At 44.2% G+C, this 26,886-nt stretch overlaps 2 protein-coding genes across 3 annotated transcripts; one reads left to right on the top strand and one right to left on the bottom strand.

Annotated features, from left to right (window-relative positions):
* Positions 1–57: 57 nt before the first annotated feature.
* Positions 58–4,269, top strand: LOC106562074 (zinc finger protein SNAI2). The gene is made up of 3 exons (XM_014126621.3): positions 58–2,058; positions 2,877–3,488; positions 3,623–4,269. Exons 1-3 carry the CDS (start codon positions 1,860–1,862, stop codon positions 3,802–3,804), a joined length of 993 nt encoding a protein of 330 aa, XP_013982096.1. The 5' UTR covers positions 58–1,859; the 3' UTR covers positions 3,805–4,269.
* A 7,232-nt stretch (positions 4,270–11,501) lies between these two features.
* On the bottom strand, positions 11,502–26,882 carry LOC106562062 (E3 ubiquitin-protein ligase RNF166). Of its 2 annotated transcripts, none has more exons than XM_014126610.3 (6): positions 26,125–26,882; positions 17,404–17,560; positions 17,057–17,169; positions 15,580–15,694; positions 15,288–15,395; positions 11,502–14,921 (listed from the first exon to the last, which is right to left on the bottom strand). In XM_014126610.3, the coding sequence occupies exons 1-6, from the start codon at positions 26,292–26,294 to the stop codon at positions 14,856–14,858; spliced, it is 729 nt and encodes a 242-aa protein (XP_013982085.1). In that variant the 5' UTR covers positions 26,295–26,882; the 3' UTR covers positions 11,502–14,855. The 2 variants fall into 2 exon arrangements, with proteins under 2 accessions (XP_013982085.1, XP_013982084.1); XM_014126609.3 differs by having other exon boundaries at positions 11,502–15,021.
* Positions 26,883–26,886: the final 4 nt, after the last annotated feature.

Here is a 26,886-nt window from a genome sequence, read left to right on the forward strand (position 1 = left end):
CACTAGATGGCAATGATAGAATGAAACAGGTCTGGGTCAATGAATGATGGCATTTCCTTGTTCCACAGAACAGATTGTACAAGTTTTATATTTAAGCAATAAGGCCGGGGGGGGTATATTGCCAATATACTGTGGCTAAGGGCTGTTGAGCACAATGCAACGCGGTGTGCTTGGACACAGCCCTTAGCCATGGTATATTGGCCATATACCACAAACCCCAGAGGTGCCTAACTGCTATTATAAACTGCTTACCAATATAATTAGATCAGTCAAATAAATATTGTCATACCTGTGGTAGACGGACTGATACACTACGCCTATCAGATCGGCTATGAAAAGCCAACTGACATTTACTCCTGAGGTGCTGACCTGTTGCACCCTCTACAACCACTGTGATTATTATTATCTGACCCTGCTGGTCATCTATGAACATTTGAACATCTTGGCCATGTTCTGTTATAATCTCCACCTGGCACAGCCAGAAGAGGACTGGCTGCCCCTCAGAGCCTGGTTCCTCTCTAGGTTTCTTTCTAGGTTCTGGCCTTTCTAGGGAGTTTTTCCTAGCCACCGTGCTTCTACACCTGCATTGCTTGCTGTTTGGGGTTTTAGGCTGGGTTTCTGTACAGCACTTTGAGATATCAGCTGATGTAAGAAGGGCTTTATAAATCCATTTCATTTGATCAGCCAATCAGCAGGGCTTGAACCACCGAGTTTATAATGTGCCTTGAATCACATGTATATGAATCGGTGGCTAAAGTAGCCTATAATCTCCATTAGAAACTGGGTGGTTCCAGCCCTGAATGCTGTTTGGCTGATAGCCATGGTATATCAGACTGTATACCACAGGTAAAACAATATTTATTTGTACTGATCTAATTACGTTGGTAATAAGGCACCTCGGGCGTTTGTGGTATATTGGCCATATTGGCCATATACCACGGCTAAGGGCTGTATCCAGGCACTCCTCGTTGTGCATAAGAACCCCTTAGCCATTGGCCATATACCACATTATTGCTTAAATACGCTATTTTTAAACATGTTAAATAAAAATATTTGTTTCGTCTTACACTTTAGAAGTAGGTGGTTAAGGTCAGTATATCATTTTTTTCTACACATTGAACTGTTCAAGGAAGTGAATACTTACACACCATCGTAAAAAAAAAAGAAGCAGATAATGTTGCTTTCAGTCCTCCACACCAATGACCTCCCCTCCTTGACCGCTAGTTCGGCTGCTTCAATAGGCTGCTTCAATAGGACGCACTTCACGGAATGGAAAATGACCGGTCTGGGAATGCGCTTTGTTTCCGAAGCTTTCAAATGAGACATGGAAAGAAACGGAGAATAATAGACGAGGAACCTCTCACGAAACACTTCAAGTCTGTCTTTCTATACAAGTAAGCATAGGATACAAAAGTGCATTCATTCATTCAAATAAACACCTATAGTTTGCCTAATCATAGGTCTGGACTTTGAGCACATTTTTAGGATGGAGGTGAATAACGTTTTTGACGGCTAGTTCAACCAACAAAAAAAACACATTTATTTGGCATTTTTTGCTATACCATGTGATAGTGAGAACCTCTGTAGAATAAAGTAAAATATAGAGAAAGAAATACCGGTAGGCCAATATTGTTTTTTACTAATAAAGCCAGTCGGGCAGGGCAAATTCAGATCGCCTGTCTACGGGCTTGCTGACTACTGTATACAGTGTGTTGCGATGCACCTGTTTAGTTGGGGTATGCTGATCGACGCAGAGGTCCGCCCCGGTGCACTTGTCCTTTCATTCTAATTGGTCCGACAGGGTGTGTATGCAAATTTTTAGCGACCCCTGCACCTGACTCTCTCCACTCCACTGAAGAATGCAAGGCAAAAGACAGCCTCCAAGAGCTATTTATTCAACAGGTCATCCAACGAGCACTCACTTGTTACATTATTGCGACGCTGCAGACTCATCAATAACCCAGAGCTATATAACAAAGATGCCAAGGTCGTTTCTGGTGAAGAAACATCTCACTAATAAGAAGCCAAACTATGGAATTCTGGATTCAAAAGCAGACGGTACAGTTAATTTTAAAAATCTACTTAAATTGTATGTTTCTATCGTTGTGTTGTATATTCTCATCTACAGTAGTTATATATATTTTTTTAAATACCAATGTGAATACCTTTGCTATTTTGTCTGTTGGCATTATTTCAGAAAAAAAATTATATTTATTTTATTCCATTCATAGCCCATTTTAAAAATGAATTCTATTCTTGCCGTGAGTAATTGAACACACTAGGCCTATAACTCAAACAATATGATTTGAGTTATAGGAAAGTAAATAATGATGGATTTAACTAATACCTTGGAATAGGATACGACAAATGCGGTTTTGGAGTTTAGCAGGTGCAAAATCTGTCACACAAAAGAAGAGTTTATTATTAGTCCCTCCTGGGATCTGAAGGGTCCTATTAAGCGCGTTCAAGAGGCTAATGTAGTGCCCTCCGAGGCTCCTTTTACCCCAAAATGTGCCTTAAGTCTGTGTTTTTGTTCCAATTCACCCCTTAAAGCGAGCTAGCCTCTCACCCTCCCGTATTGAACTGTCAAAGATGACCATTATAGAAGTGGAAAAGAAAATGTATGTGACTAAAATCAGTTGGCTATGCTATGGGAATGCATTGGAACTTTGGATGTTATGCAAATCGATATGCACAATACAGTCCCTCTGTTACTTTGAGACTGCTCTTAATAATGTAAATGAATGTCAAATATTTAACTATATGTTTTAACTTATTACTGAATTCGACCTAATTATTCTCATAGAGCATTATTAAAACATTTGAGTGTACTTGTAAAACAGTTTTAACATAAAATGGTGTTTGTGTCATTACAGATCTCTACAACAGCCTGGTCCAGCCTGAGGTAGCCTGTTACATCCCCAGCACTCCTCAGCCCCTGGAGGGTTGGCTGCCAGGGCCAAGTCTCATCCCCACACCAGCCTCCATGCACTTTCCACAGGTAGACAGGCTGCCTTCAAGGGACACCAGCTTGTCCCTGCATAGTTCAACACAGGAAATCATCTACCCCCTGTCAGTGTCTCACAACAGTCCGCTAAGAGACTCACACTCCGGACTTGAGCCCCTGGGAACCATGGAACCCCAGACCTTCCTGCTCTCACAGGACTTCAGACACCTGGAGGAGAGGGGCAGCATGCCTAATCCCCTCCTGGGCCTTGTTCGCTCTAGTGTTAGTCAGGAGTGCTTTGAATGCTTCGACTGCCACAAAGCCTACTTCACCTTCTCTGGGCTGGCCAAGCACAGGCAGTTGCACTGTGAGTGGCAGTGTCACAAGTACTTCAGCTGCAAGTACTGTGACAAGGAGTATGTGAGCCTGGGAGCTCTGAAGATGCACATCCGAACACACACACTGCCCTGCGTCTGCAAGCTCTGTGGGAAGGCCTTCTCCAGGCCTTGGCTGCTCCAGGGACACATTCGCACACATACAGGTACGGACAGAGTAATGTACAGCCGGCAACACTTTTCACCTTTATTCCCCTGTTTCATGAATTGAGCTTGACTTCACACCATCCCATATTCAGTTACCCACTAGGGCTCTGAGTTTATCAATTCCTTTTTTCAGGTGAGAAGCCCTTCTCCTGCCCACACTGCAGCCGGGCGTTTGCTGACCGCTCCAACCTCCGAGCACACCTACAGACACACTCTGACATCAAGAAATACCAGTGCAAGAGCTGCTCCAAAACCTTCTCCAGGATATCTCTGCTCTCCAAGCATGAAGAGTCTGGCTGCTGCCCACTGTCCTGATGCCATTTACTGCCTGTGCTGGCCACTCTGAGCCTGTTGCCTACTTGCCTAGGCTATGTCTGGTTCTACTAACACCAGACTGCTGTGCCCTCACAAAGCACTGGAGATAGACTGCTATTAGTGACACGGAGCTCTGACTACTGTATGTTTTTGGTCTCTGACATTTCAAGCTCATGAAATAAGCACAACGGACTGTGTCCAAAGACGTTCTTATGTCATATATTTGATATATGAAGTAGTTGTTTGACAAAAAAAAGAGAAAAGTTATCGCATGCTGCCAAAAATACTTCAAATTTAAAAGCCTTGAAGTTTTTGATTGTGTTATTGATGATTACCTGTGCCTTTTGAGGAAATGTATAGCTGGAGTATACCATTTTGTATGAACTTTGTTTGTTTAAAAACAATAAATACCTACTTTTGTACAATATGCCTAAATATGAAAACATGCATCATCATGGGAGACATGAACCACAGAGATGAAAGCACAAGCCCTTGTCTAAGTCAAGAAATATTGAAGAAACCCACTTTTCTAAAATCAAAAGTGAGTGCTGAAGAGTGCACAAGTAGAGTATTAGAACTAAATGTTAGCGCTTTCCTATCAGTGACCCGGCACGTTCCTACTTTACGACCATTTCTTGGCATTGTGAGATCACTGTAAATATCATCATGGGCACACAGGAAACTGGAGAATAGAGCGATTAGGATAAACGGAAAACAGTGTGGGTGACATTCTGGCAGTGTTCTTGTGACACCCCTATCCCCAGGCAGGATCTCTCAGGGGTCTCTGAGATGGGATCATTTAAATCACAGCCCCTTATTTTTCCTCAGCTAATTAATTAATTTTTGGACGGCAGCTGGTGAAGGTGGATATTTTAAGAGTCTAAATAAAACCGTGATGTTTCTCATTTGTAATGGTGCATGGAAAATTCTTATTAAATATATCTGTTTATTGGCAGGTGGAGGGAGGCCAGCTGCATGCTGCTGTGGCGCCATGCCAGGCCTTGCGGGAGGGGATACGGTGGGGGCTTGGTCCACTCTTTCCAGTTGCTCAGCACAAGTGGAGCAGCTGAGTGGAGAGAGCTCCCTAAACACACGGCCAGTCACTGCCGGCCGGGAGAAACGCTGCTTTTCTTCAGCAGAATCCAAAACATGTCTGGCATGTCCCAAGGCACTACAAACACGCGCAGGTTGGTGCAACTTGGCTGTCTGTTAGATGATTTGTAGAGTAGAAGGATGAATGGGGATTGGGTGCTGTGTTGGCACTGGCCGGCAATTAAACATTTGTCAACTGTTTACTTGTACACTGTTTCACATATACAGCCATGGCAGCAATAGCCAGCTATGTACAGTAGCTGCAACTGGAGATGGTCAACCCCTTTTGAACAATAAAACGGTTGTTCTTTTGTTGTTATAACCACCACTCATTTAATAATAATAAAAAATAAAGAAATCCATAAAGGGTGAACAAATAAAAATATCTGTGTTAAATGTTAAAATGTACATTGATTGCACATATTATGAATTGCTCTGGATAAGAGTGTCTGCCAAATCAGGGTTTCCCAAACTCGTTTTTGTTTTTGCCCTAGCATTACACAGCTAATTCAAATAATCAAAGCTTGATGATGAGTTGGTTATTTGAATCAGCCGTGTAGTGCTCGGGCAAAATCCTGTGCTGAATGACCAAAATGTCAATATACACAGTAGGTGATATAGTTGTGGAAATAAAGAGACACCTGGACGTTTCTAAGTTGGGAGAGAAAGGGTATCTTGGGCCACAAAACCCATAACTTAACAGGAAGCCCACGCAGAGCCGAGCTCATCGTGCCAGGCCAGTGTTTTCAGGAGGCCAGATCCCATGGGGCAGGGCTCTGGCACCACCGTCACAGCTTCCTGGGGTGTTGCTGGGGGATTTTAGTGGAGACTGACATGGCAGACACATGGCAGACGCATTCCTCAGCATATCCTGGCTGGAGCCGTCTCGGCCCATCCTTCACCTTTCTGACGCACGAAATGTATACCAACGTAATTCTTTAGCTGCAGGACACCATGGACCTGGTCAACCATGGACAACTTCTACTACTACTAACATTGTGGAGATCAATATGAATGTAACCGTTTCAGAGGTCTGGTAGAAACGTTGACCAGCCTTACTGAACAGACCCAGAGGATGAGGACGGTAGACAAACACAAGGCTCCGGCTCCAGACGTGATCTTGACCTCTGTCACCTTTCTCCATGACGTGTGCGTCAGCTGACGCGGCAGCAGCTCCTAACTATAGCCACTGTGACTCCACAAAAGAGCCCTCTCACCCTATAAATACCCTGTAGCCAGGGTAAGAGAGGCATGGACCTGATACCCTTACAGCAGCAGACGGGTCAAAAATAGAGGCAGTGTGGCTATTTCTGACCCAGTGTGATTTGGGCCTGGTCAAACTCTAGCTCCTGGTTTGGGCTGACATGAGCCTACAAGTCCCTCTCAGGTCCCTGGCACTGATGAGTGGAACCTAGAGAGTTTCCAATGCTCTGCGTGAGTGTGTTAGCTTTCTCCAATTTCATAGAGCTGCGCCTAGCTGTTTCCCTTTGGAACAATCCCTGGGCCTGATCCAGGGATTCGCCTGCCAGTAACCCCCCCACCCCCACCCACACACACACACACACACACACACACACACACACTTTTTCACAGCTGCTGGGGATTTCGACCCCATTTCCACTTGTCCTGCTACTTTGCTGGATACAGCCACCGTACTAGCTCCTGGGATGATTTGATAGCATAAAGGTCAACGAGTTCCCGTCCATTGAGATAGAGAAGGTGCTTTGATATATCTGTGTTGAGCATTTATGTTGATCAGTTGGCGGTAGTGATGAGAATCTACTGTCGATTAGTGATTAGACAGTATTTATGTGCGTTGGATAAAACTAGTGACAGCTATCTCACAATTAGCTCATGTCACAGACCCAAAACATCACAGAACTCATGAAAAGCACATGTACTCTAGAGAAGAGAGTGAAGGAAGATAAATCAATTATTTGTCTGTAAAATGTTTGTTGAGTGTTGAAACACAACGGACTTTAAACAGAATTAAATGAGTCTGTATTGCCGCCAACAGACACAAATGAAAATACATCCGTGTCGTATTTGAATATCGTGCTCTTGATAAAAGCTCTTGCAAAAGTATTCAGGCCCCTTAGATTTCTTCACATTCTATTGTTCTACAAAGTGGGATTCAAATGGATTTAATTGTCCGTTGTAGTCCAATGACAAGTAACTCTATTTCAAACTGGTTTCCAATAGGCCAACAAAACATGGGGTCATACAGTATTAGTCTATTAGAAAATCTGAATCAATGAAAAGTGTTGAAGACCATCTGGTAATAGATCCATCTAGAATAGCACTGTAAATTAGGGATAGTGACTACAGCCTTTAGACAAAAGAAGAATCCTATATCGGCACCAGGTTTAAGATTTGTGATCAGCGTGTGGATCAAAGTTGACATTTATTCCGGTGTGTGTGGACGCTACTACCTACACCGACCCGTTGCCATGGCAACGCTGTCAAAGCATGAACGCCTGCAAGCTCAACTTGACTTCAGGGGATATCCAGCCGGGTCGTGTCTATATGGATATTAATACAAACGTTTAGGCCTATAAATACTGGATAACTTGTTTAGAATAAGCATGCCACTACTCCATTGCTAGTATCATAGTAATACCATCCCAGTTGCCACTTATAGCCCCTGTGAAGACAAAGTGGGGCTATTTTTAGTCTATCCAGCGGATGCTATCTGGCCTAGTGGGATATTTTTGTGAACGACCTCAGCACAGCCTTGCACCGATTCAGAATATTTTCCACAGTGAGTGTTGGGCATTTATAAATATATCTCACTCCTGTAGCTCCCTGACACACTGCGTATTAATGCTATGTGTTGCGCTTGTTACCAAAACCCTGCCACTATGCTGCTGTGGACTGGGGATGGGAGGATTCAGGGGGGTAGTTATATCTGTCCACTTGTTGTGGGGAAAAAAAGCCCTGCAGGCCTGAACAGGTGCAGCTTGGTAACATTTAGCGGCCCGTCGAAATCAGCCAACGCCCCCGTCCTATTTTCCATCTGATATCTGAGATTGTTTTCGTCCAAGGGCTCCTGCTTGCTCACCACATTCGTTTTCCATGCCCTGACCTTTAACCCCAAAGTTCAAGTTGTCCCGTTATTCAAAGGAGTCCATCTTCAGAGTGCATAGCGTTAATAACTGTGAAACACCTATATCATTTTCAACATTTGATTAATGACCAGCCAACAGTAAAGGTCCTGATGTTCCAAAATGATTTGGCTTGCCATGCTAATTATACTCTACTTACAAAACATTGTATTTATCAAGAAAAAAAAGAAAAAAATAGTGCTTGAAAATGATAAATGATCATGATCTGAAGTATAGTATCATTGGTAAAGATTATGAATATGTGTGTGCACTTTTGATGATAATCAAGTGCAGCTTTGTTCAACGACACTATTTCATATGAAAGCTAAACAGACAGAAGGGTATTTCTGCATGATCCCTCACTATCCTCTCCATTTAGTCTCTTTGCCTGTACAGTGAGGGAAAAAAGTATTTGATCCCCTGCTGATTTTGTACGTTTGCCCACTGACAAAGAAATGATCAGTCTATAATTTTAATGGTAGGTTTATTTGAACAGTGAGAGACAGAATAACAACAAACAAATCCAGAAAACGCATGTCAAAAATGTTATAAAATGATTTGCATTTTAATTAGGGAAATAAGTATTTGACCCCTCTGCAAAACATGACTTAGTACTTGGTGGCAAAATCCTTGTTGGCAATCACAGAGGTCAGACGTTTCTTGTAGTTGGCCACTAGGTTACCACACATCTCAGGAGGGATTTTGTCCCACTCCTCTTTGCAGATCTTCTCCAAATCATTAAGGTTTCGAGGCTGACGTTTGGCAACTCGAACCTTCAGCTCCCTCCACAGATTTTCTATGGGATTAAGGTCTGGAGACTGGCTAGGCCACTCCAGGACCTTAATGTGCTTCTTCTTGAGCCACTCCTTTGTTGCCTTGGCCATGTGTTTTGGGTCATTGTCATGCTGGAATACCCATCCACGACCCATTTTCAATGCCCTGGCTGAGGGAAGGAGGTTCTCACCCAGGATTTGACGGTACATGGCCCCGTCCATCGTCCCTTTGATGCGGTGAAGTTGTCCTGTCCCCTTAGCAGAAAAACAACCCCAAAGCATAATGTTTCCACCTCCATGTTTGACGGTGGGGATGGTAATCTTGGGATCATAGGCAGCATTCCTCCTCCTCCAAACACAGCAAGTTGAGTTGATGCCAAAGAGATCCATTTTGGTCTCATCTGACCACAACACTTTCACCCAGTTGTCCTCTGAATCCTTCAGATGTTCATTGGCAAACTTCAGACGGGCATGTATATGTGCTTTCTTGAGCAGGGGGACCTTGCGGGCGCTGCAGGATTTCAGTCCTTCACGGCGTAGTGTGTTACCAATTGTTTTCTTGGTGACTATGGTCCCAGCTGCCTTGAGATCATTGACAAGATCCTCCCGTGTAGTTCTGGGCTGATTCCTCACCATTCTCATGATCATTGCAACTCCACGAGGTGAGATCTTGCATGGAGCCCCAGGCCAAGGGAGATTGACAGTTCTTTTGTGTTTCTTCCATTTGCGAATAATCGCACCAACTGTTGTCACCTTCTCACCAAGCTGCTTGGCGATGGTCTTGTAGCCCATTCCAGCCTTGTGTAGGTCTACAATCTTGTCCCTGACATCCTCGGAGAGCTCTTTGGTCTTGGCCATGATGGAGAGTTTGGAATCTGATTGATTGATTGCTTCTGTGGACAGGTGTCTTTTATACAGGTAACAAGCTGAGATTAGGAGCACTCCCTTTAAGAGTGTGCTCCTAATCTCAGCTCGTTACCTGTATAAAAGACACCTGGGAGCCATAAATCTTTCTGATTGAGAGGGGGTCAAATACTTATTTCCCTCATTAAAATGCAATTTATAACATTTTTGACATGCGTTTTTCAGGATTTTTTTGTTGTTATTCTGTCTCTCCCTGTTCAAATAAACCTACCATTAAAATTATAGACTGATCCTTTCTTTGTCAGTGGGCAAACGTACAAAATCAGCAGGAGATCAAATACTTTTTTCCCTCACTGTATGTGTGTGCTGCCATTCAGTAACACACTTTCTCTCTGATATAATGGCAGAGGCCTGCACCTCATCAGTGGCTGACCCATGCCTGGTTCCCAGGCCCCAGTATGAGGGTGGATAGGGAGGGAAGGGGGTTCAAGGGCCAGGTGTTTTGGGGACAGGAGAGCGCTGGACTACAATGGTGGTCACTCTCAAGGGTGGAAGATTATGTCGGCTGATGCACTCAAAATGAATAATCTCATATTTAATGACAAGCGGCAAGATGATAAACTCATTATTTTTATAACATATTATTTCGATATTAAATAATTAGATAGGTTGATTATGCAAAAACGCAAAAGCCTTCTTTCTTCATTATAAGAAAGGTCATTGTAGTGTCACTTGTCATTTCTTTCTCTTGGGGTGAGTGTTTTTTCTTGACTGTTTTCACACACTATGACACCAGTCATCATTAAAACCTGCATAGAGGTGAAACACAAACAGAGGATCTTAGAGATAACAATGGGTAATGAGGAGAACGTTTTTCAAGCGGTCTGAATAGTGTGTGTGGAGTTTGAAAGGTCTTTATAACCAAGCCTCAGTTATATTAACATAACACAACAAACGCCACCAATCCATAGCTCAATCAAAACATCCTCCAGTGTGGCCCAGGTCACAGGGGCTGCCCTCTGCTCTGTTTAGACTGTGGTTAATTGGACCACTTCACTTTGAGTAACTACTGTGTAGGAAGGACCCTCGTGTCGTCTTATAGCCTATCCCAGACTATAGCAACACCTCCACACTTGCGCAAAACACAAACGTCTAAACTTAACAGCTGGACAATGCCATATCCATTCACCTAGCACCCAGCTTCTGTCCCATGTAGAAAGGTAGACAATGAAATCATTATTAATATTGCCAGGGGGTTAATCACAAGCAACAGAGAGAAATTATTTTTGGGTGAAGCATTTACAGTTGTGACACCAGTCCAGGCCCCACCACAGAGTAAAGGTCTGAGTGCGAGAGCAGTTTTGCTTCAGATGCTGCCCGTCTCCAGAGACCACACCGGTTTGGAGGCTCTGCATGCTTGCCGTCTGTCTTCCGTCACCTCGGTGCTGCAGTGTTGTCACAAAGGCCCCTGTTGCCTTCCATTTTAGAGCACCTCCAAAGACAGGCATCTCCCTGGCAACCAGTGGTTGTTTACAGGCCTCTAGGGTCCACAGTGAGCTCTGGGTCCCCCATTCTCCAGTTGAAAAAGGCCCCCACTAAAGGAGATTGTAAGGCCTCTATTCACTGCCAGTAATTATCCGTTGTCCCCAATGTCTCACACCACCCTGTGTACTCTACTTGTTACATACCAGCAGAAGACAGGGATCTTCTCCTGGCAGTACTCCTGATTAAAGTTATGTCTCTAATTTCAGTTCAAAGATCACAACACAGTAAACATGTTACCCCCACTACTACCTTCACATTGAATGGGTATCAAATTCAAAAATCTAGCGACAACATATCAGGAAGGAAAAAGAGAGAGTGGGATGGGTCAGTGTTTTTATTGAGGGGGGAAAAAAATCTGCTACAAATACAATATCTTATTAAACTTCAAACAGTGTTAGAACTTGAATATCCACATTGTTATTACTGGTATTATTACTGGTATTATTACTATTTTTCAAGAATGCATAAATCACATTTAAACACATACAGGCCCTGACAGTAGGGCCAAAACCCCAGGGTGGGTCTCTAGGGCACAGTGGCCCTGAAGGAAACTATCTGGTTCAAGTGACTATAGCTCAGTCCCCCTGGGGAGGACAACATCAGCCTGTGTCTATACTGAGTGACATTACATACACTCCCAGGGCAGCCAAGTCCTGGGGGACACAGTCAGACACAGGCTCTGTCTTCTCTGATTGCTGTGATACCAGTCTATATGGCAGCCTAACCAAGTTCAGAACAGACAGTCTCAGTAAGGCCCTCGAGAAAAATGACCCAACAAAGTTCATACAACTACTTTCCTTTTCACTGTCCTGTTTTTGGTGTATGTCTTTGTTGCAGGTGGTCTATCAGTGTGTGACCTGCAACATTGAGTTTATTTTACAGAGATTGGGCTGGTTTTGACCACAAGCAGGACATCTGGGATGATGATGCACAGTACAGTGGCATTATGCATGGACGCAACAATACACAGTGAAAAGTATACATTTCAGGTATACTCCATAGAAAATCTACATTAGGCTACAGCTGTGCACATGAACGCTGATCTAAAACATACAATACCTTTTACCTTACATTTATAAAATAGCATCATTATTAGGTAGTAAAAAAGGCTGAGTAAATGATGAAATGAAGGATGCGTGACAATTCCTTGGTGCCCCAGAAGAAACTCAGGACTTCTCATGGTGACGACAGTTTTTCTCTAATGGCTACCCCTGTCAAGACTGTGCCACCAACCGGTACATTACATTTAAAACACTGAAAATATGTCTATCAAATAAGGATGTATTATCTCCAAGAACACTGACGAAGCCGAGAGACCATTTTTGTTTGCCACACTATTGTGCATCTGGGATGGTTATCTATACCCATCTATAAAATATTAAATGACACAACAGACACATTTTTGTACCATCCCAGTACTCCAAAACAACATGTTATGACTGAGATTATACTTAAGCTTCTCTCTGCTCTTACACAAAAACAGCCACAACTTACATTATCATCCATCATGAAATGGACACATTGGAACGAATGAAAGTAAAAGAGAAAGAAATGACAGAGTTCCTACCCTTCAACATATATTTCTGAATTAAAAGTGCATTATTTAAATGCATTGCTCTGTGAAAAAGATATAACTTACGAAAAGTTACACCTAAACCTAAATGTTGCATTCTCTACCGTATGTACAATTCTCCTCGGAAACAAGGAAAAACACAAATGGACAGACCATTATACTTTTACTAGTCAGTCTAGTAACAACTAATCACAATACATAATATCTTCCTCCATTGCTTGCTATATAAGAACAATCTAAACCGTTTCCTATAAGGCATCCTTCATCAGAGTGAACCAAAACATTATCTTAAATCTCCATAGATCAATGCTAGCTCAAAGGGTACACTACTACTCAAACATGGCTTATAGTTGAACATCTACTTTGGGGAAACGTACTTTTAGAATTCTATCCCTTTGAAGCAAAGTGCCTTTAAAGAAATCTATCTCATAAGATTGAATATGCAGCTGTTCTGAACAGTTCTGTTTAAATCCAACTTAAATAATTACTGCGCTATCAGAAAGTGGATGTCTTTAACAAACCATTGGAACATAATGATTGAATATACCATACACATTCCAGGCCTGTTACAGATTTTCACGGCTCTGATGACCAATGGGTTTTGGGGAGACCCCACTGAGATTGGAGAAGTGTGGATCCTGAAAGGTAAATGGCCTAGGAATATTGCAGATTCTGCAGTGTAGCAACGAACACTTTGACATTTGCATTTGACTATCAGTCCAACATTGGTGTTCAAGACAATAATTAACATAAAACTGGACTCTTATGGGGCAGCAACCAACTCAACCACAAGGATAGACTTATCCAACAGTACTCACGTCATAATACTGCACTTCTCCTAGTGGGCACTAAACCAAACAGGTCATATATTTAGGCAACACATGGGCATTCTTCACAATACTGTGAATGGGTATAAACATGATGACTTGGAGTAACACTGACTGAAGAACACGTCTTTGAATGACATGTGCCCGGTCTATTTTGAGACTGGGGCGCCCTCTTGTGTTTGAGAGCGTATTACACATGGGCTCTAAGCTCCTGCTAACAACTGTTTGATGCCAGCAGTACAGTACCAACGGGTACTTAGAAAAAGGTGGTAAAACAACGAACACATCTCCAACAAACACGTTTCTTATTATTAGTACACCATTTGAAACTGGAACATTTTCTAAAAATATATTTTTATCTTGTCTGGTGCTTCATAAAAATATCAGCAGAGTGAAGAATAAATGGAGTACTACAATTCTGTTTCTCAACTGCGAAATAAGAACAATCTATAGTTCAATTATGTAGAAAATGTGACAAGTGCAAGTATTCACAAGAATTCTGAATACAAAAAAGGGGATAGTTTGAGAGTTTGTTTTGATTTGCGTTGCAAATGTTAAGAGTGTGTTGTTGTCGTGATGGGGGTGTCAGAATGTCCTCACTCTCTGTGTTTAACTGGTCATGTCTAGACTGTCACCCAGCGGTAAGATTATCACACTGAGAATGGGGTCAAGCCATTCAACTGTAGTCCCTCAATCAAAACGCCATCAAACTATGCACTTGAGAATAAACTTTAACAGAGCTAATATGTGGTACTTTTACCAGAACGTGTGTCAAGTGATGGCTTTTTCCTGGAGTTTGAAAATGTTTCATTTGAACAGTGAAAAATAAAGAGTAAAAGAAAATACCTTAAATCATTACTTTTGGGAACCTTCATACTTTCTGCAGAAGAACAAAAATGTCCTTGCTGTACTCATTGTTTTGCATTGCAGTGGTTTTGAATTGCAGCATTTATTGGAGGCCAAGCTCCCCTCCTCCCCAGTATACAGGAAGTGAAGGGGCTGCTGCCGGCTGAGAGGATATGATGTAATGGGACGAGTTAAGCAGGTGAGCAGAGTGGATGAAGGGCCAGGCAGAGGATCAGGGACAGGGTGAGGAGATAATCTCTCTGTAGCTCTCCCAGAGTGGGAGTCTAGGCCAGGGCCAAGTCCTTCCAAACTCTCCCTGTGAGGTGGCTGTGGAGGGGGCTGGATATGAGCTGGATCCAGAGAAAGAAAGAGAGCTAGTGGGGTGTCAGGATGGAAGTGCGTCCCCAGACAGCAGAATGGGGGACTCTCAGTTCTCTGCCATGGAGAGAGCCAGGGCTGCCTGTAGTGCCGCCTCTTCATCGATACTGTAGTCCTGTAAACACAGAGTCAGACAGTCACTCACTTTAACATTTGATTTGACAGGACAGGGCCATGGCTGCCTGCAGTGATGACTCCTCGTCAATGCTGTAGTCCTGCAAACACAAAGTCAGACAGTCAACCACTGAGCAAATAACGCCTGACACCAAATAAATAAAGCAGACTGCTTTGAGATATGCAGTGCATTTATGTAACAGTACTAGGATATTACAGCGACAGTACTAGGATATTACAGTGACAGTACTAGGATATTACAGTGACAGTACTAGGATATTACAGTTACATTATTAACAACAGAACTGCTCTAGTCCTATCTAAAGAACAGACGACACAGAGCCCAGACCCCAACCCTTATCCTCACCACAAACGTGTCGTAGGAGAACTTGTGCCGGTGGAGCAGGTGCTGGAGGAAGTTGGAGCTCTTGTAGCTGGGGTCCCCCCAGGGCATGGCTGAACATACAGGACACACCTAGAAGCACACCAACCAATCAACAACCCTGTCATTACCTCACCCAATACACCAAACCAGAATGCAGTAGAATCTCTTGCAGTGACGTCAATGTCGCGTAACACTTCATATCAGCACATAAATGCTTGAGGAAATTCAGACTACGACAGTGTCCATAGTTCAGGGTATAACATAGCAGACTGACCACTTTGTTGGGATCGTTGCGGTGGTTCTCCATACAGTGTTTGACCAGCTCCTGTTGGTCCAGATTGCGGGCTCCACAGAATGGGCAGGAAAAGGTGGAGCGGTTAGGAACATTGCTGCAGGCAGGGAGAAAACACACGTTTAGAAGGAGCCATAATGTATACAACATGGGTATGCACACACACACACACACTTTGCCAGACACACACTGGATGGTGTGTTGTTGTCTGTGTGAATATAAACCCAAAGTCTGAGGCCCAGTTTCCAGACACTAGTAGGATGCCAATCATGTCCAGCAACACACCTGGAAGGACAGCTGGTCTGTGTGGACATGAGGGTCAGAGAGCAACGTGCTGCAGTGACATTTACGCTAGCCGAGCCACACAGCCGTAGAACAGGGTCCTGAACAATGTGTTCATTAACTCACTGCTCCATCAGCACTACACCAAGACAGCAGGGCCTATTCACACACTACCCTCCACAGCTGACCAGGGGCATCCCATTAGAATCCCATCAGACTTAAGGTTGACAGGTCTCTCAGGTAGGACAGTCTACTAGCTAATGGGAAATGTCCATTTGACAGACGTCTATTTGAATAGCCGATAAGGGTGCACACTATACTGTGGACTTAATAGAACAGCAATGTCCTCAGAAAAACTCCACAAAATATACCAACCAACCATAATTTCAGCCTTGGGCGGGCAACAAAAAAAGTGACAATTTAGTCAGAATAATTACTTCCTGACAAGTAGACAACACCAGAAGACGGTCCACTGTGTTCTCTGGGTCTTCAACTAGACGAGACTGCCTTTGTGGTGCTGGCAACATCGCCCAATTAAATAGTGTTTTGGAATGTGGTAAAAACAACAACCTTGAAAAGACACAGATAAGCTGTTCTGTGTTCACTCGTGAGTTCCAGATGGTCACTATAGACGTCACAGAACCTGATCACTGATCTTCCTCAGACTAGTAACTCGGTGCTTCTAGCACATGTTGGGAGTGGGACCTCCTCTGGAGTTGTTCACAGACCCTCCAGACAGAAAGACCCTATCCCAGGTATTCCCAAACTGGGGTAGGTAAAAATGTGATTCACATTTTTTTTATTTTTAAATATAGATATATATACATTTATTCTCTTCAAATTTTCAAATTGTAAATTAATAAGCCACAGGAGTTTTTCAGAGCGAGAATTAAGACGACTTTTGAGTAGTAAGACATGTATAAAAACAAGATACCATTAATAAGAAGGGGCTAGAAGCGTCTTATATGATGAACTAACGAGTGGCTAGGACAGGCAATACATTTGTGGAGGACTTAATTCTTCCTGCTGCCACAGATATGGCTGGGACAATGCTGGGGGAAAAGGACCAAAAAAACTATACAGACAATGTTTTCATCAAACAACACTGTTTCACGATGCATCAGTGACATGGCAGGAGATGTTTTGAAACAATTAGACAGACAGAGAGAGAGATTACCTGGGAATGGGCTGTGAAGTGGGGACCACAGGCACAAACTTTGGGCAGTTGGCCATCTGTTCCTGGACCTTTGCGCAAGAGGAGATGTGTGACCTCATTTTGACCAGAGACACCTGGAGCCCGCCAGTGGAGAGGAGGAGGAGAGAGAGAGGGAGGGGTGGGACATAGAAAGAGGGAGAGGAACAGGAGAGAGACAGAGGAACAGGAGAGAGAGAGAGAGCAAGACATGCTATTAAGTGAATAGGGAGATGTTTTGAGAGTGTGTGAGTGGTAGTGTGTATCATCAAGAGTGTGTCTGTACAGTATGTGTGTTGGACAGAGTGGCAGGCCATAGTAGTGTAGTTCACCTTCTTACTGCAGCCCCGACAGGGGGCCTTGTAGTTGGACAGCTGTTTCTCCACACTGGAGGACTTGTCCACCTTCTTTGGGTCAAAAGGCATGCGGCACAGAGGGCAGAGGGGAGAGGTGACCTGGAGACAAGGCTGCAGACACTCCCCACAGAACCTGCACACACACACACACAGAGAGAGAGAGAGGCAGTCAGTCGTTGACTGATACGTAAAGTCTAAACACAAAGTGAATCAGAGCGATTATTCGGAGCGAGTGTCCCAGAAAAATGTGTCATCTCAATGAGATGTGTTTGTGTGCTTAAATAAGATTCTCTGAACCTCTTCTCAAGGTTTGCCCGCACAGTGAACTCCAGTCAGTCTCATTCAGTGCCATTAGAGAAGTGGTGTATCTATTTGCTGGGGCAGCGTCACTCAGTCAGACAGCACCAGCATTCAACCCATCATCATCTCCTCTGGCGGCTCAGCAATGTGGGCACCGCTGGGTGCTGGGCCACGGTGGGGCCGAGAAATGCCCCTGCGGTGGCATGCAAACAGGCTGAGTGATGGGCAGTCACCTCCCATGACGACATGAGTCAGCAGTCAGCATTGCCAGGGGGACCTAACAGGGGGGGGGGGCTAGCATAATGCAGGGAGGGCGACGTCAGCAAACAGAGGGCCCAGAGAGCTGGTCTTGGGCTGGCCACGAAACCTCCCCTGACAAACGAGCCAGGAGTTTATACTGCCAGAGTACTGAATCATTGCGGATTTTTACAGCGCTGCTGGGTGCTTTATGGCCCTGTCAGCCTGAAGGCGAGCGGGTAGGGCAGGGAGGGGTCAGATATGTAAGGAACCATGTTGCACCTCAGAACTCAGATCTTCCTGCATAGCCACAACCAGTCTTGGTTCTAACTTTGCGGGTCTACCGCTGTTCTTCTCTTTCAGCTGGTGACCAGAACTCACCGCTTGTGGAAGAAGCCGTGCAGTCTGCCCTCAGGCAGGCTAATCAAGTGGCTAATAAACTCAACACAGCGGAGCGCTAAATAGCGTCAGGGGATGTCTATTAAAGTAATGGCACTGTGTTTCAGCACCTTAGTTATCGCATTAGCATGGGCTTAGTTTTAAATCGCTAAACATCTCTCACTTCACTCCATCCATACTCAACCAGCTACATGACCCATGTGACCTCCTCTGGAGTCACTTCCTTCTTCCCAGTCACATGGGAAACCCCAAAACAAATGTCATCTAGTCAAAACATGTTCAAAATATCCACAAACTCTATTGGTTTCCATCCGCCAAACACTGTTGAGCTGAGAAGTGGATGCCTACATTAAGATTAAAACATGCGTATAAATTAGGCCTCGTGAGTAAGCCTAGACCAATTCTCAAGAGAGTCCACAATACTTGGAAAGACATTTCTTTGAGAAATTATACATGACTGTAGAGGCTGGTAATAATATTCTCTGGGCCAATCATTGCCTCGTATTCAAAAAGGTACACTCAGCTAGCCTAGGCTGTAGAATTGCAGCACATCTCAATATCAGAGCAGTACAAGTCATTTGCCGTCCTTTTCTACTATCTTAATAAACCAATAGCACCGTGAAAGACGTTGGCCAAATGATTGCTACAATGCTGACACTAGGATCCAACAACGTAACATGTTACTGTTTGTATGCGCGAGGCTCAGCTAGCATAAATGTCACCGGAGCACATTGCGTTCTGACCCTCATGTCGGAGTCAGTTGTTCCGTGAGGCGTTGTCCGAAAGTGCGGGCCTGTGTCTATCTTGCAAAGTGTGGTGTCTGTCAGGTTAGATCAAAATAACGTTTGCAGTCTGTCCTCATACCTATTCACGCTCCCAGACACTCCAGAAAACGATCCCAAAAACCTATTTATAGATCAATAAAACAGATAGGTGGGAGGGACTTTTTTGCAGCTCCAAAACAGATCGTTTGGGGACCCGTTTGATCAGCTGAGATTAGTGAAGCTCTCTGTCTGGACCGTGATGAAGGACTGTCTAGGGTTGATACTGTCTCAGAGACTAGACAGACCAACTTGAGAGGAGCAGCATTGAACAAAGCACATATTCAAACAGCACTGATGAATACTAAAAGCCAGCAGTGCTAAAACACCATAATTTTGGCCTGTCACAGACAGACAGACAGACAGACAGACAGAGAGAGCTACGACAGTGTCGAACTACAACGGTCTGCAGAACATGCAGCGAGCAACACGAGCCCCATAAAAACGCTCATCTCCCTCTCCTGCAGAGAACAACTCCTCCACATAAAAGTCTGAGGGGAAACTTATCTCCATATCAATGAAATACAAATCTGTCCCAAGTACCCCAGCGGCAGCAGAGGTCTTTCAAAGTAAGCATCCTGAACGGCTGTAAGCCAACTTATCTTCTAGCCTCGTCTGTCATCACTTAAAGATGCCCGGGTTTAGTAGACTCCTATTAGAGATTTAAATCACCGCCACTGTATTTAACATTCAGACAGCAGAACGCCACCACCTGCAGGCTCACACACACACACACAGACACGTCTTGCGTTTAACTGAGAAGGGGCTAAAGAAAGAGTTGTGGTCAAGTGTGTGGTGACATGGGAGTGACAAACACTCAAGGGTGAAACCGGCGTTGTTGAAATACTGTTCTGTACTGCCTAGTTGTACACATTTTGGCCATGCCCAATATGCTTCCTGAGTATTTACATGAAATTCTCATCCATAGATAAAAGATAAGCAGTTGCCTACTATTTAGAATATTACACGGGAATGTGATTATTAGGCTACCTAAGGAAGGTGTTAAAGGAGCAGGCGAGGAACAACCTATTCCTCCAGGAGTAAAAGACAGTCAACAAAGAGGCCTATCTATGTGTAAAAATAGTGCCATCTCCCCATTATAGATAGAGAGAGAGACAATGGCCTCGCCTGCCGTCACAACGCAGCACACACCTGGCCCAAGGATACCGGGACGACTTGCTGATGCATATGGTATATGATGATGATGTATGGCGCTATAAGGAGAGAAGCTCCATAACGGTGTATATTTGATCTACCCTCTCCACCTCCCTCCCTGAAGGAATGAGGCGAGCTCACCATGTTTCCTGTGCAGAGAAGGGAGAGGAAACTTTCGGAGAGATATTTGCTGCCACTTCAGGAGCTGCAGAGGTAGGCTAATGAGAGCAAATGAAGCCAGGTGCTACTAGAACACAGAAGGCTCAGGGCTGGCTCCTCGCCATCTGCACCTCAGCTCAATCTACTCAATCTACTAGACAGTGCAGAGCATAGAGGAGAAGTAGGAACTCATGGGTGTTTCTCCCCCTGAACAGACACAGGCTTCCACCTTAAAACAATCAGATTTAACAGAGCAGAGAGGGTATGAGTTTGCGAGGGCATTTCGCACATTCAGCAAGTTTGACATGGCAGAACATCTTTACATGTGACTTTCAGAAGCTTCGTTCTCAGCTGAAATAAGGCTCTTCTCACACGCCGTCAGATGGTCTTGTCACTGTAACGTCACAGGACAGAATTAAAGGCTTGACAGCACAGAAAACCAGCAGCAGAAATGAGGGAAACCATAGAGCTAGCCTGTATAATCTCCTGCAGTATCAGAGGAGACTACTGCCCATCCCAGTCAACCCCATGCTTACACATCCCCTGCCTGCCCATTGAAACACATGGCTTACGTGACACTCCACTGTTAGAGAGGGTGGGGGCGAGGACAGTTCGTTTTGACATGACACACCTCAAGGTTCTCTCGGCTGGACATCCTCTGAATGTACCGTAACACCAAAGTCACTGTATGCCAACGCAGAGGGAAAAGCTCTCCCAGTATAGCCTAGAAGACTGTAGTGCAATGTACATCATTGTGAGCACTAGGAATGAAAATCCAGCAGTAGGCTAGGTTGTGAAACAAACACATTTTTCACAGAGAGTGTCACGTGTGCTCCCTCTCCGGCCTCTGGGTCACCAGGCTGCTCATTATGGCGCACACCTGTCACCATCGTTACACGCACCTGCGCGACTCAGCGCACATCGTTACAGAATAACGCCTCACCTAAGGGAGGCATAAAGGACTTTATATATATTCTGTGTCAGGTGGAATGACGTCGGGTTCGGGAGCTGCTATAGGCTCCCCTGCCTCGGCCGGTCTGTCAGATCCCCGCTCATCAGCAGGGGTGACCGGTCCGCTCCTGATCCCCGGGATCGTCATTTTGGTCGGCGTCCTGTGGCTGGAGACGCGTATCGGGGAGGGGGGGGTACTGTAACGTGTGCTCCCTCTCTGGCCTCTAGGTAACCAGGCTGCTTGTTATGGTGCAGACCTGTCACCATCGTTAACCGCACCTGCACGTCATCAGACTCACCTGGACTCCATCACTTCCCTGATTACCTTCCATACATATATACATACATGCATGTCACTCCCTTTGGTTCCTTCCACAGGCGTCATTGTTTCTGTGTCATGTCTGTGTTTCTTGTTTTGTATTATGTTGCGTTTATTTATTAAAACACTCGCTCCCTGAACTTGCTTCCCGACTTTCAGCGCACATCGTTACAGAGAGGAAGCCAAGAAGAGTCTCAGTCAGTATTGGCTTAAAATATCCACCTGCTCTTTGTAGAAGAACCAAAATTGATCCGAGGACATTTAAGGACTGTTATAGCAAATTACTGTCTGCATGAGAGGCAAAACAAACCCTTCAATTCTGCCACTGTACTGAGACAACTAAACGAAAGCCACCTCAGTCAGCTTTCCAGGCTACCGCCCACGCACACAGGAAGGTTCAGCTAAAGGTATCCTGATGCAACATCAGACCACACAAAGTGCATGATCAGTTCTCTGCCAGGTTGCAATGCCAATCGTGCTTGGCAACAGTCTGAAGTAGTGAACTGTTTTTGTTGTTGTAGCTACAATAGTTACACAGTATATTGCCCTTTCCCACAGACCCATTTAGCAGAGTGGGGAGCTGATTAGAAAGCCATATTGGCCAGAGGAAACAGACTTAAAATCCAACAGTGGGATCCATGCCAGCGCCACAGGAGGCAAAGCAGGTGCACGAGTCCGTGTGTATGTGATTGTGTGCGAGCGAGACTGCACGCTTAAGCAATGCATGCACACAGTAGTGTAGAAGGTAGTGAGTGGTCTCCTCCATGGCCTGAGAGAGCAGTAAGATGCAGCTCGGCTGGAGCAGGGGAGAGTGAAAGAATGGAGCGAGAGACAGCGAAATGTATGCCGGCACACTGCCTAGCTGAGTGAAAACATGAGAATGCAGGACAACCTTGAAGGAATAAAAGCTACTGTTTTGCTCCTTTCCTCCCTCTCTCTCAACGGGCAAACTTCATCAAATCACCCTAGACAAGGAAGGAGGTGGGGGATGGGTAGGAGTCAGGCTGCCGTGGGTTCAGCCCACTAACAACGCCACGTGAGGAAGAGAGGGATGGAAGGAGAGAGATACAAAAAAAGAGAGTAGGCGAGGGATGAAGCTTAGGTAAAGGCTTTGAGCAGGTGTGTTACTGGACTGGGTTATGCTGATGCACACTGTATGAGATGCACCCATTTCTCCATTGAAGCTTTTGTCTATGTTCAAGAGAAGAGTGGGGTAAGGGATTGAAACAGCCAGATGGAGACTTTACCACTGAGTGGGATACGGATTAGGTCTGGCCTCTTGAGGTTTCAACAGATTGAGGTTTGCGATGAAGACTAAAGTGCATGCTCTGGAGAGTTTGAGATAACGTTGGGATTGTGGAGCGGTCCTTTTGGGGGAGGGATTTGGAATTTACAAACTGATATACGGTTCCCATCTCAAATCAAATCAAATTTTATTAGTCACATGTGCAAGGGCACCGGTTAGTTGAGGCAGTATGTACATGTAGGTAGAGTTATTAAAAAGTGACTATGCATAGATGATACAAACAGAGAGTAGCAGCGGTGTAAAAGATGGGGAGAGGGGGGTGGGGGGCAATGCAAATAGTCTGGGTGGCCATTTGATTAGATGATTTGATCTTATTCATAATATTGTCTATAATGCTGAATAGACCGGAGTCTCTCAGTTTTGTCCTGGGCAAGGTATTACAGACACTTGGAAAAAGTAATCTCATACCAAGATCAATGGCTAAAAATGAGTTGTCCACATGGATACATACCTGTGAGCCACTGGAGACTTCAGAGGGGAGGACGGCTCATAATAATGGCGGGGATTTAGTGAATGGAATGGTATCAAACACCTGGTTTCATGTGGTCTTTAGCGTCACCATGACAATGAGCAGCACCAGGACATGTGCGTGCAAGTGTGTGTGGTAGTGCAATCATGACAACAGTGTTTAATTCCATCATCCCCAGCTCTTTTTTTCTCCCGCTGGATTACATCCATGTACATTTCATGCTTCAAGTGTTGTTGTCAGGATAATAGCACAGACAGGACCTTTAGTTCTGGGTTCAACCAGAACCACTGACCTCAATAATGAGGTTTAATAGAAAATACATTCATTCTCCCTGTGGTTATTTCTATATTTAGACTGACTGTATGCATATGTCCCTAAACGACAGTTATATGCCCCTCACTGGCATTATGCTGTATGAATACAGAGCAGAGAACATTTTTTGTACTTAAGAGAGATATTGGTGATATCTGAGTCAACGACATGACCACTTCTAGTTGAATTAACGTTAAACACAAAATATAAAATGTACAGTATTAGCCCATGTTTTCTACACACATTCATGGGTGTTGAAATCTGCTTGGACACTAACTCCCGATGAGGAAGAGGATGGCTTGCGTAAATTTCAACCTCAGCAAAGGTGTGTGTGTGATGTGAGATGTTGACATCCAGAGCCAGTCTCACACAGATCGGACGAGCCTACATGCATGTCAGATAGAAGTGTGCCACAGAAAAGCTGTATGTCACTGGAGCGAGCAGGCAAATGAAAAGCGAGAAGAGCTGCTCTGAGTACCTCGCCCAAATGTCATCAGCAAGCTCAGTACTGCTGGTGGGACAGGCCAACAGACAGCCACACAGCAAACAACACCTTGAGCAGACTATTCAATCCACCCACCAGACCCACATTACACCACTTCCCACAAGACAGACCAAAAAAGAAAAAAGATGGGGCTCTGAGGTCTGTCTGACTCATGTCTTTAAATGAGCAGCCATATTAACGCTCCCATTGTCAGAGAAATGAAATCCTAAAAAAAGGGCAGGGGGAACGGTTTGTTTAGCGAGTGACAACGCAGTCAGTTTCAAGTCAACCCTACACATTCATTCCTGTAGACACACAGAAGGTGTCAAAAAGGAAGAATAGAAGAGAGCTGTTTTCCAAATGCCAGTAATCTTCAGTGTTGACAGCAGAAGAATGGGCATCAAGTTGCCCTCAAAAATAACATTTTAGAGTAGACTGCATTTAGACCTTTTCTGTGTAACTGCTAGTAATGAAATTCACAGGAGGCAAAAAAAATAAAACACAGGCAGTGTTACTTTAGCTACAGCCCTGCAAAGATGTTCATTAACGTTCAGATTAGGGGAACTAGCCATAATAGTCAATAACTGGTGAAGATGTGGCTCCTCCAAATAGCTTTTTTAAAACTCATTCAAATGGCTTATAAAACTGGAGCATTCAGACCCATTGGTTTTCAACCTTGTGGTGTGTGTTCTTAACAAAACAAGTGTAGCCTAACGATTGTAAAAAAAAAAAAGTCTTATTGAGGTAAATTAATGCCATGTTCTCAACCTAACTTTTACAACCACTATTCAGCGAGCTTCCTTTCACAGCTGCAGTCTTTTCATGTACATGTGAAATGATCACAGTGAGAGAATGGTGCAGGCAGAAGCTCTGCTCAGTGTTCCAGCTCTGCTCAATGTTCCAGAAGCAGCACCTCACAGATCAAAGGCAACTCTCATGTGCCACACTGAGGTTATATTACCCACGTTCCCGAGGCCTAGCCAAGGACATCGCGGCCAGCTTATGGTGAAATGCAGTGGTGGGAAAACAAACCTGAAAAAAACAACATGAATAATTCGGCTTCTTCTCTGACTGAGTACTAAAACGCTACAGAAACATGATAGAGCAAACAATGCAATGAGCGTCATGAGAATCCAAAACATCCCATTCAACATGTTCATATTGTTGTTTCCACATATCCTAGTGCTGGCTTAAAGTATACACAACGGTCTTCCTCTTTTCGACAACACGTCTCATTTTAGCCTAGACAACCGATCGTGGGCACCATCTAGTGCCTACTATCGGCTGCCTCGGCTAATCTAATTTGTGTTTCAGACGCATTTCCTCCGTCTGTGGCTATTATGTCTTTATTATGAAAAAGCTGTTGTCCAACATTTCTCATCAAATCCGCTATAATAGCCTAGCTAGTATTTTACGTCGATGTGTTTCGAGAGGCACTGAACTACCACCTAGCCCGCTTTGTTCTACTGTCTGAGCTCCCTTGCGTTCCCTTTGGCAAGTTGGCATCCCAAGAAAAACAAAAACATTATCCCTATCCCAGTATCAGTGCATTTTTTTCTATCATAGATGTGCCATTTTTGCTGTGAATCATAAGCATTTTATAACAAAACCGTTACTTTTAAGTGACATGCAAAAATAAGGTTGACAGCTCAGTATCTGCAGACTGATAAGTGACAACAACTAATACAAATATGAGAGACTTTCTGCTATATACAATAATAGCACGTTGTTGTTTAAGTGAGAGACTTGTCTGAGAAGCAAGAGATCACAAATCCGTCAACTTACGTGTGGGCACATCTTCCAATGGTGACAGGTTTATGATACACCTCCAGGCAAATTGGGCAGGAGAACTGGCTCTCGAGGCTCTCGCCAGTGGCAGCCGCGGCTGCCCCGTTTTGTTGGTGCTGCCTGAGCTGATGAGTAGCCGACACAAAACTGCGAAACATCGCCATCATGAACGAGGATCTTGCTCGCACTTCGTTCTCGACTATGGCTGCAACTACCTGGGTGTATTCACATCGAGTATTTACATCGATTGTGCACGATGGACATCCTTTGTGTGAATAAAGCGTATGAATAAAGCTATGAACTGTTTGTGTAAAATAATGTAGCTAACAGACACTACATCAGTCCGCTACACGAGCGCTCGAGAGGACACGCCGAAGCACGAAAGAAGTAAACATTACAAGACAGTGCAGGTTGACGAGAGGACCTGAGCCGGGCGCTGAGCAGATTATTCGATCTTCAAATCATTTTGATTTACATACAACTGACCAAAATATATCCAGATTCTTAAAAGATCAGGTAATTTGCACAACTGCTCGTTCAGCGCGACTCTAACGAACAAGCCGTACAGCTACAACAAAAAGATTACGTTTCTGGGCATTGAAGTCTCGTTCGCGATATCACCAATTCAGTTTACAGCCGCTTCAAACTACAGTCCCAGAATACATTGTTTCATTGTGTTGTAAAATATTTACTTTATTAGAATTCAAATTTTCTCTTTTAAATATGTGTTGCAACATTGATTAATGTGATACATCCACA

This window comes from Salmo salar, chromosome 11 (assembly GCF_965601325.2).
Source record: "Salmo salar chromosome 11, fSalSal1, whole genome shotgun sequence".
Lineage (NCBI taxonomy): Eukaryota > Metazoa > Chordata > Actinopteri > Salmoniformes > Salmonidae > Salmo > Salmo salar.

Bases quoted from the DNA above. Each gene is read 5' to 3' on its own strand.
- LOC106562074 (XM_014126621.3), top strand. From the start codon at position 1,860: ATGCAAGGCAAAAGACAGCCTCCAAGAGCTATTTATTCAACAGGTCAT. The intron at 2,059-2,876 runs GTACAGTTAATT...GTGTCATTACAG, and splicing joins TCTGGATTCAAAAGCAGACG to ATCTCTACAACAGCCTGGTC. The intron at 3,489-3,622 runs GTACGGACAGAG...TCCTTTTTTCAG, and splicing joins ACACATTCGCACACATACAG to GTGAGAAGCCCTTCTCCTGC.
- LOC106562062 (XM_014126609.3), bottom strand. From the start codon at position 26,294: ATGATGGCGATGTTTCGCAGTTTTGTGTCGGCTACTCATCAGCTCAGG. The intron at 17,561-26,124 runs GTAAGTTGACGG...GTGTGTGTGCAG, and splicing joins ATTGGAAGATGTGCCCACAC to GTTCTGTGGGGAGTGTCTGC. The intron at 15,695-17,056 runs GTAATCTCTCTC...CCCTGCCTGCAG, and splicing joins ACTTCACAGCCCATTCCCAG to CAATGTTCCTAACCGCTCCA.